A 27,860-nucleotide genomic window follows, 5' to 3' on the forward strand; every position below is an offset into this window, starting at 1 on the left:
CACAGCCCGGCGCCGCGGAGCGCCAACCCCGCCGATCTCCCGGCCGCCGAGCTCTCCGAAGCGCTTATGGTCGTGAAACACAGAATCAACCGAGCTCGCGAGCCCGGGCAATTAGCGGGCGGGAGGGATGGGCACTGCCGCGGGGCGGCCTTTGGTGTCCCGTTACCGCCCGCTCTGATCATGAGGGCGGGCGGCGGCGCGGCCCCGGCGCCCCGGGGCACGGGGCCCTGGCGGCGGCCGAAAGATGCCCGTGGTGTGGGACAGCACCGGGGCTTGGGCTCTCCAAGGGCTCCGGGGCAAGGGGGCTGCCCGGTTAACCTCAGTTTTACCTCGTTGTATGAAGAGACACTTGGAACACCCAGCGTCCGAGGTTTGGCACCGGTTTAAAATGCTGTAAAGCCATGTAAAGTCGCGTTCCTTTCACACATACCGGCAATAAAGCCCGGGGAACAGATACCCACCGAGTCTGAGAAATCATAGGATAAAAACTACGCAGTGTGATGTATAAAGTCAATACACTGAAGCTCTTCCGTCTCTTTCTTCACAGCTCCGTCCCATCCATTGATGGTTTTCAGAAAAGGAAATTAAAGGCAATACTTTGTGTCACATTTTCGGTGAACACTAAGGCTCTAAAACTCTATTTTTGCCCCAAGCATTTTTACATCCTAGAATTTCATTCCCTACAACTAAGCAGAGGTTAGGGAATCATAATCACTTATCTGCTTCTATGGTGACAGAACTCAGTGTTTGTACTTAACCTGGCTGGAGCCTGCAATTGTGAAATAAATACTGAATACAAATGGGGATTTTACAACTAACTTTGAAAATAAGGAGTTGCCCTGGGTCACAGTATTTGGGAGAGAAGCTGGAAGACAACTGTAACAGGGTAATGAAGTTTGCTAGTGAAGGGTTTGACACAATGATCGTTTATTATTGATACCAAAAATCTTTATTTTGCAAAAGCACAGCATATTTTAGCTAATTCTTTCTACTAATTTCAAAATGAGTCACAAATAATATGCAGCATGCAGATGACCAGTAACCTTAAGGTTACTTAAAGTTACTTAAGGTTACTGGTCATCTGCATGCTGCAGGTTACTGAATTCACATGTAAATCTAAAAAGTATATGTTTTTTTTTTTCTGAATTCTTCCTGAATTCACATGTAAATCTAAAAAGTTTGGTTTTTTTTAATTGCAATGTTACTTTGTCTCAACTATGAAAATCAACTCACTTTGGAGTAAAATAAAGTAGGAAATTCCTGGTTTCCTTATAGATGGCTGAATCAGAATCTCAGGAAGGAAACCATTATAACAGGGGAAAAATGGTGGAGAACTTTAAAATGGACATGGAGGAACTTCTGGAGGAAATGGAAAAACTAACAGGTATGGGTCTTTATTAGGAATGATATGGATTTTTGTACTAAAGACACTGAAGATTTATTTTTGTATTTATTCTGTAAACTTCTGTGTGATAGAAATGTAATTAAAACCATCACCATCAACTAATACCCTCGTGTTCTTAATTGTGAAAAAGAATGCAAATAATTTAGGTGGTTCAGATGGCTCAGAATTAAAAATCAGTAGGTGATGCATGCTTAGCTCAGAGTGTTGGTTAAAACCAGAAATACTACTAAGGTGTTTAATGTACAATTATTAAAATATAATATATAAAATGAGACTTAATTCTGAAAAATGGATACATATCACTTCTCAGGTCAGCGTACTATAGTGAATTCTTGGTAAAATAAAAGGGAAAGTGTGTAAGTGTACATTAGTAGATAAATACTAAAACTATTTGCTCATCTTTATCAGATACTCATTCTTTCAAAATCAATTCTATTATTTAAGGTACTGATTATTTCAAGATCAATTTCATTACTTAAGTTGCCCTTAAAATATTTCATCTCTGTTGCAATCTCTTGATCTTAATTCTTCCTCACCTAACAAAAGCTGTAACTGGTCTGGAGGGAGGATTCCTTATATCATTTTCAAATATTTTAGAACACTCTCTTGACCCTTCCTATTTGATTATCTGTTTTGTTGTCATTTTTAGGTGAAGTGTCCATCCTTGTTTCATAATTTACATCATTGTACTTTCTTTATCAACTGTTTTGAGACATTTATAAAGAAGTAATACTGAACAGTCTATTTAATCTAGTATTATTGTAGGCAGTTTCCATGTTATTTTCCAGCCTTCTGTGAAATCTGAACTGATAATAATTCATTTTATTAATTTAATTTATTTATTGAGTTTATTTATTGAATCAGCCATTGCTTTTTCCTGGCCAGAAAATAATACCACCTGTTGTGCTTGCAGTGCGTGCAGCCTGGATGACCTACGACTGCGTGGCCATCCAGACCAACCCAGACCTATACAATGCCATGCAGCACTTGGAAGATGTCTTCCTGATGTGCAAAGAGCAGATGGAGAAGAAATGGCAAGAGGTGCTACTGGAATCTAGAGGTGAAGGGCAAAAAAAGGAATAAATTTAACTCAGTCATGCTGCCAGAATGACATCCCTTGGAAAATCACTTAGGTCCTTTTTTCTCCTAGCTGTGGAGGATTCACAGGCGCTGTGGGAAATGGGCTTTCCTCTTGCTAAGAACTACTTATTTGTGAACATCTGTGGAAGTATTTTAATGAGATTACACATATAGCTTCATATAGTTGAGGGTAAAAGGCAGCAGTGTGTGTATGAGCATGATGCCCATTGGTAATCCGTATAGTGTTTGCACACACAATTGACACACCCTCTGACCTTTTCCCTGGAAGATCATACTCACTCCATGGTCAGTGTAACTGGAATTCTTAGAAACCTGAACAAACTGGAAGGATGGGGAGCAGGGGTGCTGTAGAGGACCAGCACAGTGGCATTGCACTAGCCCATGGCTTTCAAAGAAAACTGAAGAATTGCTTATTTTTCTAAATGAAACACAGGTTAAATTCTAGATTTGCAGATAGATTGAGTTGGTTTTATTTAGTATTATCATCTAAGTGTTCAATGACGTAGTTTTATTATTTAGATACATCATCTATAGTTGTTGCATCTTCTTCCATTAGATTTTTAACCATTTCTTTGAACTGTTTTCTCCAGATTGTTCCTCCCAAACCCTCTGAAGGTGCCATGAAATAAAAATGTTTTCCCATTATAGACTGCTGTAAGTGTGGTGGCACTGCTCCAGAAACCAAACTAATTATGTCATAAAATACGCTTCTCTCCATATATTCTTACCGTGCAATATTAGAAAAGGACAAAAAAATTACTTTTTTAGTCAGGATGTGGATTAAGAGCAGCACTTCGTGGTTTGTGGTTATACATAAATGAGTAATTTATCAGAGATGGAAGTCAGCAAAATAAGTTGTAAGGATCTTCCCTTTTATTAAAATCAGTCTCTTTTAATTAGAAAGTAAGTTCCATGCAGCAAGTGAGAGCACATCCATCTCCTCTGAAGAGGTATTTAATGGTTTAAATCACATCTAAATAATCCCTGAAAGTTTGCCAATTTTTAGGCTGTGTATTTCTTTGAGATTGGTTGATCTAAATGCAGACAAAACATTTATCCAGTGAAGTAAATAATATGTAGGTAGTTTAACTTCGGGGTTTTTTTAAAAAGGCACCAAGTATTTCTAAATAAGAACAAACTTTGAACTCTACACTTGACTTTCCCATGGGTAGGTCTTCACTTCTCCCCAAGATTTTCTTCACAGTTATGTGATGATTACAAGAGGAAAGTTAGGGAGAGGCAGCAGTGCTTACTCCTAGAAAAACTATACAGCAAGATATTTATACTTTTACTATGCTATTTTTTTCCTTTATTTAATTATTGGGTTATTACTCATCATCTACCCTATTTCAGCCCCACTAGAGCCTGCAGCAGAACCCGGACAGCCCACATTGCAACACCTTTATTTCCAGTCACAGGGGTGCATCCACAAATTTCCAGAAAAAAAAACTAAGTGGAGTAACAGCCCCATCTACTGCTCACACAACTGTACCAGTAAACTGGATTGCTGACATCTCTTAACTCCCCAGCACCCATTTTCTATGAAGAGAAGTGTCAGCAGTTGCATGGTGTGTAACACTGCAATGCTTTTACCATCCATGGCACAGCAAACTTTACTGATCTTAGTTATGCACTGCACCTGTTGGCAGGTCAAGAGGCTGATGCCTAAGAGTAACCTATTCAAGAGCCATCAAGTAGAGCCATAAATATTCTCAATACTCTGTTTTAAAGTTTCCATTAACAGTTTCTTACCAAGAAACAGATGAGGCTTACACAAAGCCTCCTGTATAATTATGATGGAAATTCTTCTGGTTGAAACTGTGCCCTTCTTTCCAATGTAAAACAACAGAAAGGGGGCTAAAATGAGAACATTTCACACATCCACTAAGGCATCTCGACCTTGTCAGAACATGTCCTAGAGCTCTATTTAGATTATTTATTTCATTTACTACTACTGACCTCCTGTTTTTTATTATAGCCTCAATTATTTCAGAAAGGCTCAAGAATCCATATGAGCTGTTTTACCTTTTAACGTATTTTCAAAATTTCAGTCCAGATTCTTGCAGCAATTTTTCCTGAAATTGAATCTGTAACACCTCTATTTACACAAACTATTAAAATAATGTTCTTTTTGTCTGAACAAGAACTGTATCACATAGGCACTACCGGCATGAAAGGGGCAGTGCATAATTCATTAATTCTAAGGACCTTTGTGGTCCCATTCAAGTCACCATTTACATGTCAAAACTTATAGCCAAACATTGAAGAATAATGCATTTTGACACCAGTCAGAAAATATAATGAAGCTCTGAGTCTTTTCTATCACATTTTAGTACATAAAAAATATTAATTACTCATCGCATCAGCTGGTGGTATTAAGTCATCAAGATCCGTTTTCTGCTCAGTGCATCATTGTCCTGCTTTAGGACTCAAAATTCAATTGTAGCAGCCATGCTCCATTATTGCAAAGAGCACAAAATGGAAAGTTTAAGCTACCACTTATTTGACATGGCCTCCAAAATCTTCTCATCCCCTTTACACCTAAGGAAGTATCCCACTGCCACTTGGCTCATACAGATGCTTTTCCCTACAACTCTGAGCACTTCAGAGCATGAACTTTCTCTCTACAGAATCACATTGGTTCTCCAAAAAGCCAAACCAGCAGAAAGCAGAATGATGTCTAAGGCCATGGCTTTGAACTTGGGATCTGCAAAGAGACTCTCTAAAAGATCCACATCAAGTAACAGAGTCAGACATCCACAGCTGATTTCACAGCCCTTAGAGCAAACTATGTAGCACAGGCTTCATTTCCAGAGCTTTTTCCAACAGGAAGTGTTTCACTTCCAAGGCCCTTGTTGCACCTGTGTAGTTCTCCCACAGCAGCACTGTCCGAGACAGACGCTTACAGTACACCTATCTCTCCAGACTGTGAATGCCTTGTATTGCAATTATGTTCAAATGAAACAATGCACAAAGGAAGGCCTACAGAACTGTCTTCTTCCTTTCTTTATCCTCCTCAAGAGTTCACAAGCCACAGTGAAGGTCTTTGCAGCACATTAGCTACTCTGCAAAGTCAAAAATCCATGGAGCTAAATGTCTTTTTAAGAAACCAAACCAACACCACAAAAACTAAGCTCTCATCTGAAATTCTGCTTGAGGCAAATAACCCATAACCTTATTTACAGCACAAGCACCAGCTGCCAAGAGAAGTGACCCTCAGTATTGAGCACCAGGTTTATATTTTTTTCCTGGCAAATTCAGCTAACAAGAGCATAAGAGGCCTAGAAAAGGAACAATTTATGTGCAGCCCAAGACATCTAAGGTGTAATTTTAGTAAGTGCTTTAAACTTTGCTGGAGTTAAGCTTACATTTTTATAACCAGGGAACTGAGGGATGAAGTGGGTTATGTGAGTCACCGGCTTCTGTTTTATGCAAACATTCTTATTGGAGGCAGGACAGAAATAACAAATAGAACGCAACGCTAGGACATTACTTGCATCCCTCCCTTTCTCCCTTCATAAAAAAAAAAAAAAAAAAAAAAAAAAAAAAAAAAAAAAAGATGGCTAGTTAGGTACTTTTGTTAACCTGATTCAATCTGACCTACATGTTTGCAGAGATTAAGAAAATTCTCTTTAGCTTGTCAAATCTCTCAAGGGAAAAACACCTATTGAAAGCAATTCAAGTAGTTGTTATGACAGGAACATTTCAGTATTTACAAATATCTTGCATCTGCTTGTTATGGTGAAATTATCTCCCCAATGTGCCTGTACATTTAGTTCGGAGCAAAATTTAAGCCTAAAATGTTTTATCCTGTTTAAGATTTTTTAAAGGCACTATTACTTATATTTTCCTCACCTTATTGCATTTTATTTTGTGTCAAAACAGACATATTTGTTCATCTTCCAAGTAAAGATTTCTTCCTCAACCAAGCCTATGGCTTTCACTTCACAACTCATTAAGAGGTTCCTAATCCCTTGCAATTCAGTCAGCTGTAAGCAGTGCAGCTCAGGCACCACTAAGCCTTTTCCCACCCTCCTTCTCCCCAAGGCAAAGGCAATAGGGTGCAAGGGCCCTTTCTCACCTTCCCAGAAGCTGGAAGCAAAAGACTTTCAGGTGCAATTATGCCCTGCACTCTCTGCTTAATTCTTGAAGAATAACAGGATTATTTGTTTGAGAAACAAATATACTTATCTAGGATTAGGGAAATAGCAACTTCAAGACAGTGAGAAAGGCTGAACTAACAATGAAGGACACATGATATGCACCCATATTCAACAGCTGGAAGCAGACTGATATCACCTGGAAGACAGCCAAGTTTTAGGGAGGAACATTAAAAAACCACTGATATAAGATAGCTCAGTACTTTGCTCATTAACACAAGATGGCACAGGTACAGAGATTTTACTGGTTTGAAATAAAGAGTGGAGAAGCCAGTCAAACATTATTCAGAACAGAAGCTTAGATAAAGTGGTAGTTACTACACCAGTGTTCTTCTTGAGCAGAGTCTCAAAACTTGGATTCTACTGTTTACACAACACAAAAGCCTAGCAAAACAGATGAGGTAGAAAACATTCCAGGAACTCGCTCCATATTCCCCAAACTCCTGCCACAAGAAAATAACAGGAAAACCCAACCATTAAACATCATTAGAGCCAAAGGAACAGAGGGAACAGTGCAAGTTATAGCTGTTTTGTGATTTCTTTGCAGAAGTTGTTCTGTATTAATGTATATCCATCTAACCATGCTCAGGTATCATCTAGCAAGACACACCAAAGACGCAGCTCTCTTTCACATATAAACGTTGAAGAAACAAGATTTAAATAATGAATTTTCTAAAAGCAAACATGAAAAAACACTCTAAACTGTATTTTTTTGGTAGTTGAAATCACTTTTATTTGTGAGGAACGTCACCCATGCTGCACAGTTTCAAATCTTAACAAGGAAAGCAGAAGTTTGTCCTCCCCATGTCCTGCAGTGAACAGGATTGGCACAGAAAAAAAACCTCACACCTGGGAGGTTTAGCACCAGCATCCAATAAAAAAAGCATTTTATTTCAATTTTAGTTCTTTGGTTGTTTTTTTTTTCCTTTTCAGAAAAACTGAAAAAAATCAATACTAGCAAAACAGTGAAATTCTAGGGGAAAAAAAAAACCCAAAAAACAAAAAGCTCCACAGTTGCTGTTGAAACTAGGGAGGTTGTTCTTTCTGAATCTTGCTCTCTCTTCATGCATCTATCTTGTAGGCGTTCCCTGGATCTCAGCTGCTGGTAAATTTTCTTTTACATTTTGGTATTTCAAATCTTTGCTTTCATCATCGCTGTTGACAATTTATTGCTTGTGTGTTTCTTTGGTGTGAATTTTGAGCTGTACTTTAGGACACCTGTTGAAGAGCCACATGTTAAAAAAATGCAGTTTAAGTTTCACTTTCTCAATAAATAGACAAGATGTCAAATGAAAAGAGTTATAACAGGCAGGATAAGCCAGTTCTGTTTATCCTGTCTGTTATAATCAGGACCTTCCTAAAATAAAATAGCTCATCAGCAGATGCTGTTACTATACAGACCAGAGAGCTTCCTGGAAAAAAATAAATCAATTATAAAGCAAAACTTACTTCGTGACAAAGGGAGGGAGAGGGAGAAAGAAGTGAAAAGCAGTATCTTGGTTTGCCTCTACAGCACCCTGAGAACTTCTCACAAATATCAAGCCATACATAAGGGAATGTGGCCAGAATCCTAGAAGTATACACACTCTGCTTCCATTGGGAAACAGAACTGTCCATATTCCTTACCTGAGTGATGGTAAAGGTGCCTGGGGAGCCGGACATTACTCAGCACCACTCTGCTCTGTCACTGGAGCAGGATTTTCAGCAGGTGTTTCAGTTGCCTTTGTCTGAGACACAACAAACTCTTATTGTAGGCAAAGGCTGACCTCCACACCCTTCCTCTCTTCAGCAGTACAGCCAGCACAATGCAGGTTTTAAAACAATCAAGAAAAATGCATCTCCAGAAAATATTAAATTTTAGTGTATTTCTTGTAATTGAGTATTACACAGCAGATTCTGTCAAGGGAATACCTGAAATAGACACTGAATGAGAAAATCTTCCCTCATTGAAGTAGAATCTGTGTTTGCAAACAGTTTCCTGAAATTATCTAGTTCAAACAGTTCAGGAAATTGATCTAGAGCTTTCAAATCCATCTCTCATGCTACATACAGAGTTAAAGTTTGTGGAAGTGGGAAAACACAACTGTTTCCACTTCAAAAACAGTTGTTACTGTTACAATTAAGAACTATCCAGAATCAACCCACTGCCAATTCCTTTTAACATAAGGTGCTTATTTGCAAAGAGGGTCAGAAGAAGCAGGCAAGGCAATCAGTATGTCAGATTTGGTCATCAGACTTATCCATTTATTAAAAACTCACACAGGGCAGAAGATCCTGGACATTCACCTCATTAAAACCTCTGCTACATACAATCATAAAATCATTTGGGTTGGAAGGGGACCTTGAAAATCACCTCATTCCAACCCTCTGCCATGGGCAGGGACACCTTCCACTATCCCAGGCTGCTCAGAGCCCCATCCAGCCTGGCCTTGAACTCTTCGAGGGATTGGACAGCCACAGCTTCCCTGGGCACCCTATGCCAGGGCCTCACCATCCTCACCAGCAAAAATTTTTGCCCTCATATCCAATCTAAACCTTCTCTCTTTCAATTTTAACTCATTCCCTGTTTTCCTGTCACTCCAGACCCTTGCAACTGTCTTGCCTCATCTTTCCCTTCAGGCCCTGGAAGGCCACAATGAGATCACCCCAAAGCCTTCTCTTCCCCAGGCTGAACCGCCCCAATTCCTCCAGCCTTCTCTCGCAGGAGAGGCGCTTGTGCCTCGGAGCACCTTGCTGTCCATACCTCTTTGCCCTCCTGTGTCGGAGCGCTGGCTCGGCATGGCCGGCGCCGGTAGTTGTAGGGGCGCCGGTAGCCACGGCGCAGCGGCTGCTGGCTCATGGCATTGGCCTCGTGATGGTTCTCCTTGTTTTCAGCCTCTCCAGTTGCTGGGGCCGGGTGTGGGCGAGGGGGCCCTCTGAGAGGGGCACAAAGAGGTGTTAAGAATGAAAGGAGCTCAAGGAAGGTTAAACTACAGTAATTTCAGCCCAGTAAAACCTCCCATAACCAAGTATCATCCTCAACAGTTTTGAGTGCTAGCAAACCATCCCTTCAGGGTTTAGCTGGCATACGGTTGGAAAGGAAAGACAAGGAAAGTGAGTGTCTCTTCACTGCTGAAGCTACCTCACCATATTCTGCTCTCTATCCTGCAATGAAGATGCAGTTAGCCCCTTTGAATTGCTGGCTAGCAGAAGAAACAAGCCATTTGTGGCCACGGAGGCTGATTGTGCTGAGTTAGCTTTGGCATGGCTACATACCAGCCCAGTCCTATGCCTAATTAATGGTGCAGTCCTTGCAATCCTCTTCACTTCTGCCTGAAAACCATCCCTGGATCTTGGCTCTCTGCCTCATGTTGCCCCTCTTAACCAATTAGGAAAAGCACTTATCACAGGTGAGCTGGACCTCATTAACAGTAAGCTATCAAGTCCATGTTCTTGATGTATACAAGAGCATTTCACCTTATTTCTAGTATTAACAATGTTTATAAACTGTCAAAACACAGCTAATCCACAGCTACCTAGTCCCAAAAAACAATTTAAGCTTTTCTAAAGGAACCTAACAAAAGTGCCAGTGTCACTGGATTTAGTGCCTGTAAACAAAAGCAGTACCTGTGAACTCAAACAGAAGCGTTATGCACGGATAGGATGTATCTTTCCTCTCATAGGAAAATTGCACCAGAAAATCACAAGTTTCCATTAATCATGGACAAGTTACTCAGCCTATGATTCAACCACATGATGTGCAAAAGCCTCACTGGACTTGCTATGGTGCTATCTCTGACTGCCCAAAACTAATGAAGACTTTCAGGAATTAAATTTATTCAGCTTGGATGCCAACTAGCAGCAAGCATCAGTAGTATCCCATTTCCCACAGTCCTAGAGCCAAATTGAACATGAATTTTCATAAACAGAAAAGCTCTAAGTAGAGGTGGAAAGCTTGTGGTTTTGTCACAGATTCCAAAAGGATGGATCCATTGTGCATGGAACAGACAAGCCATTACAATTAAGAACAATCTTGTTATCCCTATCAAATTCAGCTTGTTGCTGCTTTTGCACTGTTATTCACGTCTTATTTTTTGTGTTTGAAGAGACATGCACATGAAAAAAATGGAGATTACATCATTTTCATAGTTCATCTCTAAATTCAGTGTTGGAATTTGACTTCATAAGCTACATGAAAAACAAGGACAATATGATGAGGGGTAACTGAGTGAATGGCAGACAAACCAGCTCCTTGAGGACCTTTAAAGGCCATTTGTCCAACTCCCTTCAACTAGATCGGGTTGCTCAGAGCCCCACCCAACCTGATCTTGTAAGGGGCATCTACCACCTCTCTGGGCAACCTGCTTCAGTGTTCTACCACACTCATAGTAAAAAAAGTCTTCCTTCTATTTATTCTAAATCTCTTTGTTCAAAACCATTACCCCTCATACTAAGACAACAGGCCCTGCTAAGAAGTTTATCCCCATCTTTCTTATAAGCCCCATTCAAGTACTGGGCAGTCAGCTCCCTCAGCCTGCTGGCCATGCTTCTTCTGCTGCAGCCCAGGAGATGGGTGGCCTTCTGGACTGCAACTCCACATTTACCAGCTCACACACAAGTTTTCACCCACCAGCACACCCCCAGCAGGGTCCCAGATCAAGGATTTGGTTATTACTTATCCAAGAAAGTATGAGTGTTCAGCTGGGAGGACATGGACACTGCAGCTCACTTCAATATGCTGCTCAGTTGTGAGATATAATGGGATGCTAAGAATTCTTTGCCCTTTCTGGGCCATTATGATTCTGAACATACAAGCACATGAAACAAATTTCTCCAAGTAATTAAAATGCTTCTCACTGTCCCTATCATTTGCATAAGTGTTCCCACACTTGGAAGCCTGTACAGAACACAAAAACATCTGAATAACTGAGCAGAGGAACTGCACAGACCTGCGATAGCGGGGACGGTAGGTAGGATTCCTGTGCACTTGAAGTTGTCCTCCTTCTGTGACCCCATCCTTGACTGCTCCCTCACCACCCTGCTACCAAAAGAAAACCAAAGTGTTGTATTTGACAGGCAGTATATTAACCATAACCCTGAATGCAAGCTCAGAACCAATATATCAGTACAGAAACCCCAGCACATTGGGTAAAAAGAAGCAGCAGATTCTCAAAAGGCTTAAATTTGGGCAAAGTTAAGATGAGGACAAAACAAGAGCCATCAGTGCTGCCCCTGCTGCTCACAGACTAAAAAGCTGTTCTTAGAAACATTCTGATACATCTGTAAGGGGTACATGTTATGGAAAGGCAGCTACTGATCAGCACAATTCTTTATTTGAAAAGCTAACAAAGACTTCACACAGAAATTTGCCACAGACCACTTCACATTCTACACAAAACCACATTCCACAGGGAACCCCCAACAAAAACATCAAGAAATTTTAAGATATATAAACTGTATTACCTCACATCAAACACTCTTTCTACACAGTCCTTTAAATCTTTCAGAGATGCAGTGCTTATCTTTCCCCTTTAGTTTTTAATTGATAAAGCTGCACATTGGTTTGGGTGGTGTTTTTTCTGGTTTGATTTTTGTTTGTGGTTTGTGTTTTAAATGCCAGCCATCAGTAATGTCTGTTTTATAAAATGTTACATGACTTAGTTCCTCATGCATTATTCTTTCCTTTAAAAGAAGGAATTTAACAAGGTATCTAGAAACAGAAGTGCATTTTCTGCATCTGATCCAGTAGGAAGCAAAAGCTGTAGCCTCCTGACAGCCCTTAGCAGTCTACCTTAAGTTTCACAGGTACCCTTCCTATTCTGCACAGCCATTTTAACCACCATGACCATACACAATTAAAAATCCCACAATCACCTGTGATGTTCTCTCATGTATAAAACTGATCAGGATAACTAAATATCCAAAGGAACTAGGATAGATAGTAAGAACAAGTAGTATCTGACAGCAGTCGAGGTATAATTGAGAGACTCAGAACTCAAAAAAAAAAAAAACCACTTCTCAGTTTACAACAGCCTTATAGTACTTATCCACTTTGCAATACCAAACTGTTCTGGTTTTGTCAAGATGCCTTGTACACCGTAGCTTGAAAGTTTATCAGGCCTTTGTAGCATGATCAGAAGTGCCTCAGACAGTCAGGTGAGAAATAGCCCTACCAGTATTGTGTGTGGCAGTAGCAATCCAGGGAAATTGAACTCACACTCTGAGGTGGGCCCCGGCGTCGGCCAAAGTAGCCCCGTCGATAGCGGCGCCGGTCCGCAGCATAGCGGCTGCCTTCCACGGGGACTCCATCTGGACCAGTGACATTGGCTGCTTCTGCACCCTAAAAGGGCAAAAGAAAGGCAGCCAGGGTGGTGTGAGAAAAGAACAACCTGCTACAGGGAGAAGATGAAACAGGAAAGAGGCTTTTTTGCCTAAGTTCCAAGCAACAGTGATTCCTTTCTCCTACACAGGGCAAAAGGAGGTTTGTTATTCCCAACCCCTTAACCGAGAGTTAACCATGAGTTAAGATACTGATATCCTGTCCAACAGGCTGAGTTCAGAGGAGGAAGCAAGAAGAAACTGACCGAGACAAAAATAAACCTCAAAGAATGCTCAGGAAAGTAGAAGCATAAGGAAATTGAAAGTTCTTACAGTTATTAAGCTACTAGACTCCAAGAAAAACTGTTCAGGGCAATATAGGCCTCAGTTAATAATTACTGGGCAGGCTGTAGGCTTCACATGTTCTCTCAAGTAACAACTGCAGATTCCAGAAACACTAGGATGTAGTTACCTAATAGTTTTGATACATATCTAGAAATATGCCTTAATGAAACCTTTAAAAAACAGATTTCCCCTAGAAAAGCTATATGAAAGCCACCAACCCAGTGGTTAACACATCAGACAGAGACATCAAAGACACAGCTAAAGTTGTGTGCTATGTTATCTCTGTTGGACCACACCCTGAGGCTCCAGGATCTCTCACCTTCTCTCCCTCAACCACATCAAACTCTACAGTCTCTCCATCGCCAACGCTGCGCAGGTACTTCCGTGGATTGTTTTTCTTTATCGCCGTCTTGAAAGGAAGATGCATAAAAACATATTATTTTATGTTACTTATCTTACACATTCTTAGCCCCACAGATGAGGGAAAGGCAGTATTTCTCTGCTAAAATCCCAACTCTACACACCAGAGCAGTCACCACATTAAGGTATTTCAAATACACAGATGCTTCTTATTTCACAGGCCCACCAATACTCAGTTCAAGATCTCCTCTTCTCTCACTATTTATGAATTTATAAATCAGCTGCTGCCCCAGAATCTGCTCAGTCCAATATGAAAATTATTACAAATCTCTGCATGAATAGAGTTCATACTCAGTACCTGATTTTCTCCAAGCTGTACCAAGACAGCACTAGCAGCAAGTGTGATCCCTGCCTTCAGTCATTAGGAGAGCTGTAGACCATCTAAAGAGAACTCAAGACCCAGAGCATTTCTGTAGAAGCATTAACTATATGGTATCATGGCAAGCCATAGCAACTAGAAAAAAAATGACTGTAACTCTGGTGTAACAAATTAGCATTTTATCTAAGCACTGTAAATGAGACCCCAAATATTAGGTGAGTCTGTGATAACACAGAATAGTACCAGAACAGACAGATGCAATCTCAGCCATCTCCTGGACAGAAACCCCAAAGTACCACAATAATTGCTATTAATAATAATAATACTATTATTGTTACATAAACATAACAACATGGGTCTGGATCAAAGCCAGTTGTACACCTCCTGAGACTCACAGGAAACACTCAAACCTCATGGAGCGATTTTCAGTCTGTCAGCTACAAATACCTTGCTCATAGTCTGTGGAGTATTTCTAGGACTCCACAAAAGGCTGTTAGCAAGACAAGCCTACGGTCTGTTCATTAGGCAAGGCTTTGCAAACTGGAAGATGCCAAGGAGAAGAGAACAAGACGTGCATTGTACAAGCTAATCCAGTAGCTATTTTCTTACTGAAAGATTATTATCTTGCACTAGATTATTAAAGACCAATTCACATTCAGTTTTCTGATGTGGGAACTTTTAGTTAGCATGAAGGAGGGAGATGCAGAGGCAGCAGAGAGAAACATGGAATACAGGGCATAAATCCAGCTTAAGAAATAGGATGTAGGGCAGAAACAGGAGAAGCAGTTGTCCTATCTGTCTGCAGTTCAAGAAAAACTGCAGAATGACCATCAGTGGAATTCTTAACTTTGCATAGCAACAATATTTAGTCAACAACAGCCCCAAAATATTTCCAACTGAAGGAAAAATTTATTCCATTCAAAAGCTCATCTTGACTAGTCTAAGAAACCTATTTGCCTTGCTGCTCAATACAATCTCCTTTGTGTTTCAGGCAACAGACCAGCATGTCTTTCTAGCCACACCTTTCCCTATACCTTTCCTGCAGCATCCCTGAACAGCCTATGGAAGGATGCAAGAGTGTATATACTATAACTGTCAAAGCAAAAACATTCCAAGAGGTTTGGGGTTTTTTAATACAGAAACAGAATGAGCTGTTCAAGTCAATTCCTTTGGGAATTACTTTAGCAAGCAGAAACTCCACAATTATCTCAAACAACTTTGTTTGCTTCCTGCTGATCTTTTAGTGTAACTGTCACATTTCTAAAAATCAGATCAAAGTGTTTGCTTTTACATAAATTTTCTATACTAGTACTAAAACCCTTAATCTGCAGCAAAATTAATGATTTAGTACTATTTGTACTGAAACAACTGACTAAAACTCAAGACTTGTGCTTTGCGTATGACAGAGATGTCAATAAGCTGTGTTTCAAACTCCTTCCCCTGCCCTGTAAGCGCAGAAGAAAGGACTAACAAATTTCTTTTCAGCAGAGGGTACATGTAAGATAGATGAAGCTCCTCAAATATCCTTTTTTGAGGATAAGCATAATGAAATACAAAAGCAACAGTATTCCACATGTTCTGTTCCCAGCTTTATGGGCAGAAACTTCAAGAATCCAGATCTGCAATTGCCAACGGAAGGTAGAGGCTGCAGTAGGCTGGAGCTTGTTTTTATAAAACAAGGCAATCAGGACAACTTTGAGTAAATCCTAGAAATCCAAGCAGAAACCCTATAGCTTTACTACTTCAGCTGCAGATAAACATCACTGAAATAAGCCTCTAACAAGCCTAAGTTCTAAGCTTGATGAAAAGACTTTTACTCTGTGTACCCAGAGGGGAGAGAGCACTATACTCCCTGTTAGCAGCATCCTGCAGCTCCAGCTTCTCTGATTCAGAAGACAGATGTTTCATATTAACGGACAACACTCAACAACAAAGCCTTTCCATTCCCAAGGGGAACACTGATGAACAGGCAACAAGAAAAGCCGCCAGAGCTCATTCAGGTTCTTCTTTGAAAGAGTTCTTTCCATATGCTCATACCACCACATCATCAGCACATCCAGCATTGTCCCAGTAACAGCCAAAATTTGTTACGATTCATGGTGCAGGTCCTTCAGGTTGTGCATGATCAACACAATCCAGTGAAGTGAAGAGAAAGAGATTAACTCCTCCTCATAGCTCATTGATTTAAGTATGATTGATTCTACCTAAGTCATTGATTCTACCTAAGTAAATGTAACTGCTCTGGCTGCTGGCACTCTTCCTATTGTTAAATTGCAAGACACACTGCAGCCCACAATGGATCCCTTCTGCTCACAGCACCTGTAGCTGACTGACACAGTGCCCTGGACAGCACCTTGCACCAACCAACCAGACAGGGACGCAAGGTGAAGAACTGCCCTTCCCAAAGACACTGCCTAGGGCCCTTGCAAGACAAAGGGTTAACTCAAAGCAAGCCATGCATGCCCTAAAAAGAAAAGCATTTTAATCTGTACTAGTTAAAAATAGCATCCAATAGCCAGACACCAAGCACTAACCCCCATTCCAATCATGAGATCAGCCCATTCCCTCCCGGTGCAGATGCATGCAGGGGAGGCAGGGAGAAGCTGTATCTATTCAACTAGGTCAGCCTTATTCTGAAGGGATTAGAAGTGTAATCCAGTCCCTCCCAGGCACAAGGTAGGGACACAGCAGGCACTATTAGCACAGAGGGAGCTTGAAGCAGGATGTTTGCTCACAGCATGGATTTGCATCCCTCGTCAGACAGCCTCATCAGGAGATCTGGCCAGAATGTCCCAGGCTCTGGGAGTGAGCAGATCCACGTACAGGATGAAGAACATCTGACTGCTGCCAAGCTAGAGCAGCACTAGAAGCCTCTACTCTGCCATGCTCAGCCTGCCAAGAGGGTTATACCTGATGCAGGCCTACACATGATGTGGTATTTCTGAAACAAAGCCAGTTTTGCTCACACCAAAAGGACTTTAGCCACGGTTTTTTTGCTCACACCAAAAGGACTTCAGCAATGGCAAGTGCCCAGCCCACTCCACACACACCCACCAGTTTACATTTAGGGGAATAATCTCCTCTACAGGTGAAGGAGACAAAATAGCACAGATAACACTACCTTTCTGTTTGGGTCTCAGCTGGCAGCCTTCCCAAGCAGAACAACACTGATCCATGTTATCTATCATCAGCACAACAGCCATTTTCCAGGCTATTGTCTCACAAGTATCAAGGAAATCTAATTTGTCTTTAAGGCAGTGCTGCCTATCCAGAACAAGTTTCTCTTCCAGAACTGTTCCCACCCTCCTCTGGACACAATCCCATCAGACCATAGATGTGTCAGCATACCCACAGCACAGGCTGCTAAAGAAGGAAAATGACCATCAAAAACCAGTATATGCATTGACAGCTCTTGCTCTCAAGCCACCAGCTGAACCAGGAACACGTACTGTGCATACTTCCCAACATCATTTTCTGTCATAACAGTCACTAGATTTAGCCCCTTCCATGTTCAGATAATGGGTATAGACCCTATGACCCAGAGAAACAGTTACCATTGTTACCACAGTTACCACTATTTAGTCATCAAGACACAAGAACTAAACTAACTCTCAGTGTTGACTCACCAGCTAAGGATATATGCATATATCCTCATTCTCAGTGACCAGCTCTGGGAACAAACTTCCTGGTTACATTTGATAGAAATACTGTCACTTACACCACAGAGAAAGCTCATGCTTTCAAAGATCACATGAGCCTGCAGACATTTTATATGAGACAAACTCTGGGGGAAGATTGCAGTTTCTGGTGAATGATGCAAAACCAGATCTAAGCCAACTAATCATTTGACATCAGCATGGAGACAGCATCCTCTGTCTTGCCATTATTTGCCTGCAACCCGAGAGTCACAGTATAAACTTAGAACAGCCTCCTGACAGCTCAAGGAAAGTTAACCAATAACGAGCCACTGGGCAAGCTCTCTCTGCCTGGGCATACTTGGCACACAGCCTTCCTCCTCTTCTGCCTAAGAGCAGCTGCCTTGTGTAGAAACAGCTGATGGCAACCCAGGCTGGTCAAGAGCCAGACTAGATCACTTTCTCTCCAATACCAGGGAGGGCAGACAGAACAGATCTGCAAGTGAAGAGGGTAGGAAGAAACAAAAGGCACAAGGAGCATGAGGAAAGAGAGGGAAGGACAGACAATAGTAGCAAGGTATTCACAGAGGAGTCATTTCACCAAGGGGAGACAACCAAACAAAAACCACATCAAAAAACACATTTAGTGTTCAAATTAGAGCAGACAAAAAGGGTTAAGAAGGGTTAAAATACCTAGCCCTTCATAGAGAAGGAAAACAACCTAATATTTCTCCCTGAAAATTTCAACATACACATCCACTCAAGTTATCTGCAGAAAATATTCTAAGGAAAAGCCGGGACAAGGTTGGGTAGCTGTTGCAGGAAGCTGCATTAGAAACCTACCACAGCACACATGTCTAAGCACAACTTCTGCTGTCTTACCTGATGAACAAACACATCTTCTTTGGTATCATTTCTGTGAAAATAAAGTGAGAATTCGTAAGAGTTTAGACTAAAGAGACTTTAATAGAAATTCCTGGCTTTTCAAGTGAAACCCTCCTTCTCTCAGCCTGTAGCACATGCCCTGAATTCCATACATTCTGTCTAAGCCTATGCTACCAAAACCCTGCTCTGAACTTCTGTAGTCATTTGCTTGAGAACAGAAAGGGTTCCCAGGCCTTAAAAAGCGTGAGAGGATGGGGGAGGCTTTCTAATCTTCTGGCAAATATTCAGTGTTTTCTTTTTATGCAGGGCAGAGTTGATGACTGGACTGCTTGTTTTTCACTATTCTAACTCCCCAAAAACACTTCCAGAGGGACTGCAACCTGAGCTGTTACCCCAGAGGTCAAACAAGACTATCAACGGGACTAGCCACAGCTGTTAACAGATATCTCCTTTCAGTGAAATTCAAAGCAAAGAGGCATGAGAGGTGTTAGGAGAGTCTACAGGAGGAGGGCCCAGACATGAACGTGAGGTTTTCTGGACTAGAACACTTCAGGCTTCCATATACAAAACACAGAGATAAGTCTGAGACCTTGAATCTGTGTTCCCATACAATAAAAAAAGAGCCTTAGCCCTGACATCTGTTCACTCAATTCCTTCTCAGCAAACAGAATAGGTGGGTCAAAGAGTTTGTGAAGATAATGCATAATCCCAAATTTGTTGTCATGGATTGAAGCAGCAGTTAGACTTCATGTTAGGAAGCTAACAAGCTATTACACCACAACCAGGTGAAGGCTCTTGCATCAACTTCTATTACAGATTTTAAGAGGACTTCCTAATTAAAAAACTCTTCTTCTAAGCTTATGTAACACTGGATAATAACCTCCAGAGACTCAAATTAATACCACACCACAACTGGCTTCAGATCCATGAACATGGATCCCCTTTCTGCACTGTCCAACTCACCCAAATCTGCCTGATGTGTAACAGCTCAAAGACTTGCAGAGTGAAATAACTTGCCAGGTATGTTTTTGGAAAACAAATGTTCAGCATGCAGCAGTTTCATTCCTCAAAAAAGCACACAAGACATTTAAGCCCCTCAACCACAAAGATATTTCAGCCTTCAAAGCCAGAGTTTCCTCCAGTAAATTGGAAGCATGGGTCTTCTGCACCTACAGTTGCAGTATGATCAATCTCACCTACAGCTGTTTGGATTCTCAATGCTATTCAGAGGTTTGTTTGTGCCAAGAGAAGAGGGAAAAACACAAAACACACAAAGAGAGAATTTGTAGGAAACCCAAGCCTGGCATATTTTCAGTGAGATACTATCAGAGAATCTCAATGAGTAGCCACAGGATGTATTCTGACCAAGCAGTTAACACTTGAAGATTACCCAAAAGTACTTCCCCTCATCCTCCTACCTTTCTCAGGACTTCAAAAAAAGCCAGGCAGTCACTAAAGAATATGCAGCTCATTAAGAGTGCAGAAGCAAACATGCAGAAGTGCAGAAGAAACCAGTAACAGACCAAATCTGTAGTGAGTTTGACCCTTTCTGTTTTCTCCCCATACACATAACCTTTGACTGAGGGCTGAGATGTTTAAGAAAGTTTGCCGAGTACCTGGCCTAAGCTGACTATCAACTGCATGAACTTGTAGTCAGGTCCTGAGGTCTCTGTTGCAACCAGTAACACATGGCCTATCTTGTGTACTACGAGTCTTAGTACAGCATAAATACAACTATCAGAATTTAAACATACCTGTTGATAAAGCCATATCCATTTCTGACATTGAACCACTTGACTGTGCCAAGAACTTTGGTGGCTGGAAAGAAAATTATAGAAGTTAATCTAAAATATAAGAAAGTACAATAATGTACAATAAATACTTCTATAATTGCATATGAAGTTGCAACCAGACTTATTATGTTCTCTTAAGACTCAAAGTGTGCCTTCATCTCCCAGATCAGCTCATTCTAATGCAGTAACAAAACACAGTGCTTTAGCACACTATTCTTCAGTCAAGGGTTTACCACACAGCACAAAACTTAGCTCTATTTTCAGAATTGACCATCCATCCCTTTTTTAATTTCCTATCCCAGAAATGGGCAGCAAAGCTGAAAATCCCACTGCCATTCATCAATTCTCTTTAGGTTAGTAGCTAGACATGAAACATAGCTGAAGGAAGCTGTTTAAAATTCCTCTCTTTCTCTTACAGGTACCCTTCTTTCTTCCTTGGAAACCAGAACTGCCCAAAGAAGCAGTATCAAGTACTATGCAACCCTCTCAAGTGGAAAGGCAGCACATCCTTGTTCCATAAAAGCTCCTTCTTGCATTGTCAGCATCACACAAACCAAGCAAGACCCCACAAGACTTTTTTTTTAGTACTCCTACTGCTAAGATGATCTGTGATTGTGATGCCTTAAACTTTCATATTTTTCAGATTCTGTACTGCCTTAGTGTGTAACTCTGAACTCCATATGAAGTGTTCGCAAGTTCTCTTCACAATTGAATTAGACAAAACAATCCTTCTCCAGCCTGAGAACCAAGGACCCTCTTACAGCTTCAGGCCCAAAAAGTAGAAATAACAGCAAATTGAGGAGAGCAACGTGGGAGAATTGGACTTCATACCTGAAGCTGTAATTGGACAATTAAGCCCAATATTTAAATGTAGAAAAACTTATAAAAGTGTGAAAACTCATGACCTGGAGTCCATCTTGGGTGCAGCCATGGCCAGTCTCCTGCACTACCCAAAGTGTATCCTTTGAAGGCCTTTCAACAAATACCTACTTTATTCCTTTAACTCTGTTGAGCCTCTGTTCCAGGTTAGCCTCTCTAGGCATCAATTGCCTAGTTACAAAGTGACCAACTTCATGTTCCATGACTTTCAGGATCAAGGCAAGCTCTGTCTCAACAGTAAAACAGCATCAACTTAGAAGCCACACTGCAGTGTCTTATAGGACCTGGCAAAACCTGTTTCTCCAACTTATAGGAATGTGTAGGAGGAACAGTGATGGAGGAGGCAGTTCAACCCCTCCTTACCTCACAGCAACTGGATGGACACCGCCAAGTTGTACTTTTCAAAGCCCTAGTTAAAGAAGAGTTTTAGCCTCCACAATTTAAGAGCTGTTAATTGTTAACACAGCTTGATTACAAGTACCTAAGCAACCTGTGCAGTACTAACTTGAAAAGGGTCTAGTAACCCACAGACAACTGCTTGCTAAAAACATGTGATACATGTTTTGGGGGTGGCAGGAACTCAAGAGGCAATTAAAACAGACTAGAGACTCTCTAGTTCAGAAGTCCACATCACTCTGCTAGAGGCAAGAACACTCTGTAAATTGTTACCTTCATCTACTCTACACCTGTATTCTTTTCTAAATACTCAAGGAGATGACAGAGCCAGCCAGACCTTTGGGCTCACAGAGTCTTGCCATTCTCATACACCCCTCAAGTAAGAACATCTGACAACAGCAGTGCATTGTAGCACTGCTGCTGTTATTACTGTCAATAACAGGCCCTTCCTCATTGCCCTTTTAGAAGTGAAGTTTTTTGTCTCCTTTAATACACTTTTTAGTAGAAAACGTTCTTATTCAGAAGCAGTGAAGTCTTAACATGACTGAGATATCACCTAGAAAAAAGGACTCTGCCTAGTACAACATTCATTCCCAAGAATTCTTGTTTACTGGGACAGAAAAACATTCCTTCAGTCCCAAATACTGGTTCAGTAAACAGTGTTCAGCACCAGTATTTATAGCTGTGCTTTTAGGTTTGGTTTCATAGGGACATCACCACATACAGACACTTCCTGCTACCACAATGGCATTGGCTACAAGAGCTGCCTACACTCAGGCAAGTCAACAGGAGGGGACAGGGGAACACAGAAATAGAGCCAACAGTACCTGCAGGTTTCAGCCTGCTTTGAGAAACAATGCCAGTACCACTGCTTCCTTCAACATCATCCCTTCCCTCCCCTGCAAAACAGCTTTGGAATCTGTTAGCCTACTTGTACTAGATTAGGAAGAAGCCTAGGAAGTATGACAAAAACCCTCAGAGAGATCAAGAGGCTGGGGAAGGAGAGGCAGTCAAAACTCACTCTGTGGCCAGCTGGCTGCTGCTAAGTGGAGGACTATGCACACAATTTGAAAACAACATTGTTCTATGGGGGAGACTCCAATATATTCCCCCTAAGACAGTGTGCTAGTGAAATACTATTCCCTGCAGACATTTAGAGTCTCCCCTAAGTATCACTGTGGGCCAAAAGAACCTCAGACAACAGCATGACACTGAATATCCATGGCACAGTCATTGGTAAGCCTGAGCAGGGAAGTGTGGCAAGGAGGAGGACAAGCCCAGAGGAAACACAGTAACCAGCTAAACTGATGAGTCACAGAAGGCAGTTGATGGTGTCCCACCAGCAAGTGGAAGCCCACGTATTTCTACAAGATGCTGTACTCTGATGCTATCAGAGGAAACAATCACCAGCCACTCCTACCCATGACAAAATAGCCTTTTAACAAGGAGAGCCAAAGCTTCCTGTGACCAGGAAAAAAGAGAAAGCTGAGTAGCCTTTACCCATATTCTTTGAAGTCAGACATTTGGATGCCTCAAGCAAGCATAAGATTTTGCTTCTAACGGGATCTTTGTAAAAGAAGGCTTAAGAGAACATAACTACACAGGTGACTATTAACAGGGACATTTGAGGTGGACTTTAACATAAGTCCATTTTCCATTAGCATTTACAGTGATCCTTTTCCACATCATTCCCAATAAAAAAGCTTACCTAGCAATAAGGCCATTCTGCAAAACCATCACTATGGTGATTTTCATTTTCCTGCTAGTTCAGGAAAGGCACTTCTACATCTACTTTCCCCCACCCCTTCTCTCCAAGCAACAGGAATAGGTGAACAAGATAAAAAACATTACCAGGAATGAAACAAGCCACATTAAGGCAAGAAGCAGCCAGATATACCAGCAGATATGGATGTGCTGATTCCTGTGTACTAATTACTGACAAATGAGATAACAAGAAAAAAAAAAAAAAATCACACAAGCTGTGCCTCCAATCTCTGCTTTGCTAGAATTCTTCCTAACTCCACTCCAGAGAAATCCTTTACCTGGCTTCTCTTTCTTGCAGCAAGAAAGTCCTCAGTCTTCCTCTTCAGAAGAAAAGGTCCTGTGTATCTTTAAGGAAATCTGGGACTCTACACTGTAAGTCAGCTTCAACTTTGCCTTTACCAAACCCTCAGAAGTTGCACCCCTATCGGCAGTAGCCTGCAGATGGAAGGTCTGTCCTTTTCAACAGGTTGATCTTATTTAATCGCAATGAAAAGGAGTCACACTTGCTATGCACCGGGCTTGAGCAGATAGACGGCAACATGACATCTCCTTTGCCTTCTTACTGATAGTGAAGTAGAAACTAAACCCCGCCCCTCCAAAAAAAAAACTCAAAACAAACAAACCCCACTAAACCGGGAAGCATTACTAATGCAGGATGTTTTATGGACAGAAAAGTTGTGCCAGGACCTTAACATTAAGGAGAGGCACACATGGTTTCCAGCAGCCCTTCCCGAGGGAGACGCCGCCGGCAGGTGCCGGGAGGGGGCTGAGCCCGGCTGTGCCGCGCTCGCCGTCCCGCACGCTCCGGGCTGATGAGGCACACACGGGCTCCCGCCGAGCTCCCGAGCGCGTCACGGCCGGCGCCGCGCGGCTCCCCCGGCCCGCGGGGAGGAGGGAGAGGAGGGGGAGGAGAAGGAGGAGGAGGAGGAGGCGGCGGCGGCCCGGCCTGACTCACCGCGGGGGGGACGAGCGCGCCACCCGGGCGGCGGCCACCGGCGGACCCCCTGCTCCGCTGCAGGTACGCCGCGAAGTTGCGAGCGGGGCTCGGTACTCACCCAGTACTTTCTTCGCCGACTCGGCCGCCGCGGTTGTGGCTGGGGCGGCGGCGCCGGGGGCCGCTTCAGCAACAGCCGCACCCGGCGCGGCGGCGCTGGCAGTGCTCTTGGGAGCGGCGTCCGGGGCGGCAGGCGCGGGCGGCGCGGCAGCCGCAGCCGGGACGGGCGGCGCGGCGGGGCTGGCGGCGCTGGTCTCCGGTGCCTCGCTCATGATGCCGGGCGAACGTCTTGGGAGCTCGGCGGCGTTCGGTCTTACTGCCCCCAAAATGGCCCCGCCGAAGTTTTAACACAGTCAGCGGGGGCCGGCGCGGCACGCGCGCCGCCTCATTAGCATTTAAAGGGGCCGCGCCGGCAGTCAGCGGGAGGCGTCGGGTGTGCGTCCCGTGTCGGCACGGCACAGCAGAGCACGAGGAGAGAATCTACAATTTACAACTCATCGCATGCAATCTACAACTTCTTCGCGAGGGGAAGCAGAGGGGCAGGCCCTGATCTCCGCTCTCCGGTGACCAAGGACGGGACCCAGGGGAGGGTTAGGGTGGATGTCAGGGAAAGGTTCTTCCCCAGAAGGTGTCGGGCACTGAACAGGCTCCCCAGGGAATGGTCACGGCCCCAAGGCTGCCAGAGCTCCAAGAGCGCTTGGACAGCGCTCTCAGGGATGCACAGGGTAGGATTGGGGGGGGGGGGGGGTGGTCTGTGCAGGGCCAGGAGCTGGACTCGATGATCCTTGTGGGTCCCTTCCAACGTAGGGCATATTCCCTGATTTGGGGGCACGGCATTGCACGGCGTAGGTGGGTGCTCTCCGGCCGCTTGTCCGTGCCTGTCAGTGCAGACACACGTGGCCACACGTGCACACAGGTGTGTGTGTCCGAGTGTCCGCGTGTCCTTGTGTCCGTGTGCGCGGCCCCGCGCGGTCCCCGAGGCCGACCCGCTCGGGGCGCGCAGCGCGGGCACGGCGCTGGACTGAGGTTGCGCGGGGGCGCAGGCGGGCGGGTCCGCCTGAGGGGTTTGGGGTGCGGGCGCTCCGTGCGAGCTCGGAGCGCGCTGCTAGGGGGGAGCGAGGTTCGCTGAGGGCCTGCGGGGTGTGTGCATTGGCGCGGTCCCTCCTATTTCTTCCCACTTTTCTCCCCTCGGCACTGTCATTCCCGCGGTGTCCTCCAGTTCCCATCCTCCCAGGGCATTTCTTTTTCACCGCTTCTGTCCCGCTGCTGCCTCATTTCACTGCCACTGCCCGTAAATCTCTCTCGGCTTCTTGCCTGTGTCTCCTTCCTTTTCCCTGTCCTTCTCTCAGTTTTTGTACAGCCTCCACGAGTGTAGTTTTGCTGATGTTTCTGCTCTCTTTTGCAGCACCTCATCTTTATTCCACATTCTCCCCATATCACTTTCTGCTTATGTTGTTTCTACACACACAGTTTTTCCTTACTTCTCTGGATACCTGAACACTCAAGGGCACGGTCCTGTTTGTTTTTTCCTTTATCTGCCCTCCTGATCTCCACTTCTCAACAATTTCTTGACAGTTCTTACAGCTAAAGAGAAGGTCTTTGGAGAGCATCCTTTGCTGAACCTGCCTGAGACAGCAAAGCCAGCTGCTATTACAGTTCTCACTGCATCCCTCTGTACACATAAGAAATAAAAAATATTTTATTATCCCATAGCTTTTAATCCTCAATGCTGTGTTCATTACATTACTTTAAGAATAGGTCACTCTGTTTCATTTTTCAGGGTACATGAAAATTTCTAAGAGGTTGCTCATTGGAATCAATTTCAAGAGGATAGTTTAATTATGTTATAGAAAATGTATAATCAAGACACTGATGTGCATCTGAAAAGCCCATTCAACAAAAAAAAACTACAGTATACAATCTGTGAAATAGACTGTGATAGAAAATTGACAATGTTTTCCTCTGTTTATTTTCTTTTATTTTAATATTTAAAAAAAAGAATTATAGAGTAATCTCATTTTTCCTTTTCTTGCTGCCAATTAATAATACATTTCCTCTGCTTCAGTATACAAAGTCATTTCAAGAATTATATTGGAAGAAATCAATCCACCAACTCAGGTAACAAAAACTTTTGCATGGGAAAGTAATTTCTGCCTCTCTACATTCTCTGCATACTTTCCCTCAACTTGCTGTAAATTACTATTTTATAGAACTTAGAGCAATACAGAATCACAGATTGGTTGAGAGTGGCTTGTCCTTCAAGTGTCTGGAAATCCAGGATTAGTTTCTCCATACCTTTCCCATGGATCTAGGTGAGGCTGACTTCCTTTCTAAGTAAACTGGAAGCTCAGACCCGTTAAGTGTAGGGATAATTACATATTTCTTAATTAGATGGTCACAAATTTCTCCTCTCACAGGATGCTGCCGTTTTTTTTCAGCAAATGAGCTGGTTTGCAATAGTCGTTTTCATCCTCCTCACTTGATGTGCAATTATTCAACATATTATGTAGCCCTCAGACTGGATGCAGAATTATTCCTTCCCTTCTTTCTCCAGGATCCTGTGGGGATTAAACCCACCCCAGTGAATTTGGAGTGCTGAGAACTGGCAAAAGCATCCCATAAGATTTCTGGATCCCACCAGTACAGTTTATTTGGTGATTTATGGATATTAATAACTTTTTCTATTTATAAGGTGTCTCTTCAGGGGCCTCAGGCTCTGCTGAAAAATCTGAGGGGAAAAACAGGAATATGAAGGTTTTACATGGTAGGGGATATGCAAGGTGCCTGCAGGTCTGGAGCAGGACACACTGATCCCATAAGGAAATGCAAAGACAGATTGAACTACCAGATTTTGTAATTACAAAATGTGGTGTTCATCAAAACATAAACATTTTGCAGATAGAAATTAATTTCTGTAATTGTATTTGGTGAAAAACAAACAAACAAACAAAAAAACCCTTCAATAAAGAAGAAAGGTTCTATTTCAACAATTGCAAAATGAACATTTTAACACAGCATTTCCAAATAATTTCATTTACTAAAATTTTTTCAAATAATATACAAATGTACAAATATTTGTATATATAATATATAAAATGTATATATCATATACTAATACAAAAATAATGCTGAATTCTTTTTCTTTTCCTTTACAGTAAACAATATAGTGTGTAATATATATTACATTTTATATTGTCAAGAGCTGTTTCTCAAAGAACATCTTTAATATTGGAATGGAGGCTGTTTTATAAAATCTACTGAGTTGTTTAAAGGTTGGGGTTTTTTTTTTTAAGACTTTCATTAAGGGGGGAAACCCCAAACCTGACACTGACTTTAATGGGAAGTACTGTGTATTCTTTAATCTAAAAGGAATCCAAATGGCTTCTAGATTAAGTATCTGCAGGGTCCAGCAGTCAAATGCAAAATGCTGCTCCACCAAGCAGAAGGCTTCAGAGTAAGACGTCAGG

General features: G+C 42.4%; 2 protein-coding genes across 8 annotated transcripts; one reads left to right on the forward strand and one right to left on the reverse strand.

Moving 5' to 3' along the window:
• Positions 1-21,257, forward strand: SYCE3 (synaptonemal complex central element protein 3). 4 transcript variants are annotated; one of them, XM_053977140.1, is made up of 4 exons: positions 1-69; positions 1,276-1,384; positions 2,319-2,465; positions 20,779-21,257. In XM_053977140.1, the coding sequence occupies exons 1-4, from the start codon at positions 67-69 to the stop codon at positions 20,943-20,945; spliced, it is 426 nt and encodes a 141-aa protein (XP_053833115.1). In that variant the 5' UTR covers positions 1-66; the 3' UTR covers positions 20,946-21,257. The 4 variants fall into 4 exon arrangements, with proteins under 4 accessions (XP_053833115.1, XP_053833114.1, XP_053833117.1 ...); XM_053977139.1 differs by lacking the exon at positions 1-69 and adding an exon at positions 193-370 and having other exon boundaries at positions 20,779-21,256; XM_053977142.1 differs by lacking the exons at positions 1-69; positions 20,779-21,257 and adding exons at positions 193-370; positions 18,874-18,899.
• On the reverse strand, positions 7,537-24,743 carry YBX3 (Y-box binding protein 3). 4 transcript variants are annotated; one of them, XM_053977132.1, is made up of 9 exons: positions 24,455-24,737; positions 20,322-20,385; positions 18,565-18,598; positions 13,628-13,717; positions 12,863-12,985; positions 11,595-11,686; positions 9,410-9,581; positions 8,293-8,393; positions 7,537-7,884 (listed from the first exon to the last, which is right to left on the reverse strand). In XM_053977132.1, the coding sequence occupies exons 1-8, from the start codon at positions 24,663-24,665 to the stop codon at positions 8,328-8,330; spliced, it is 852 nt and encodes a 283-aa protein (XP_053833107.1). In that variant the 5' UTR covers positions 24,666-24,737; the 3' UTR covers positions 7,537-7,884; positions 8,293-8,327. The 4 variants fall into 4 exon arrangements, with proteins under 4 accessions (XP_053833107.1, XP_053833108.1, XP_053833110.1 ...); XM_053977133.1 differs by having other exon boundaries at positions 11,595-11,683; positions 24,455-24,736; XM_053977135.1 differs by lacking the exon at positions 8,293-8,393 and having other exon boundaries at positions 24,455-24,742.
• Positions 24,744-27,860: the final 3,117 nt, after the last annotated feature.

This window comes from Vidua macroura, chromosome 5, assembly GCF_024509145.1.
Source record: "Vidua macroura isolate BioBank_ID:100142 chromosome 5, ASM2450914v1, whole genome shotgun sequence".
Classification (NCBI taxonomy): Eukaryota; Metazoa; Chordata; class Aves; order Passeriformes; family Viduidae; genus Vidua; species Vidua macroura.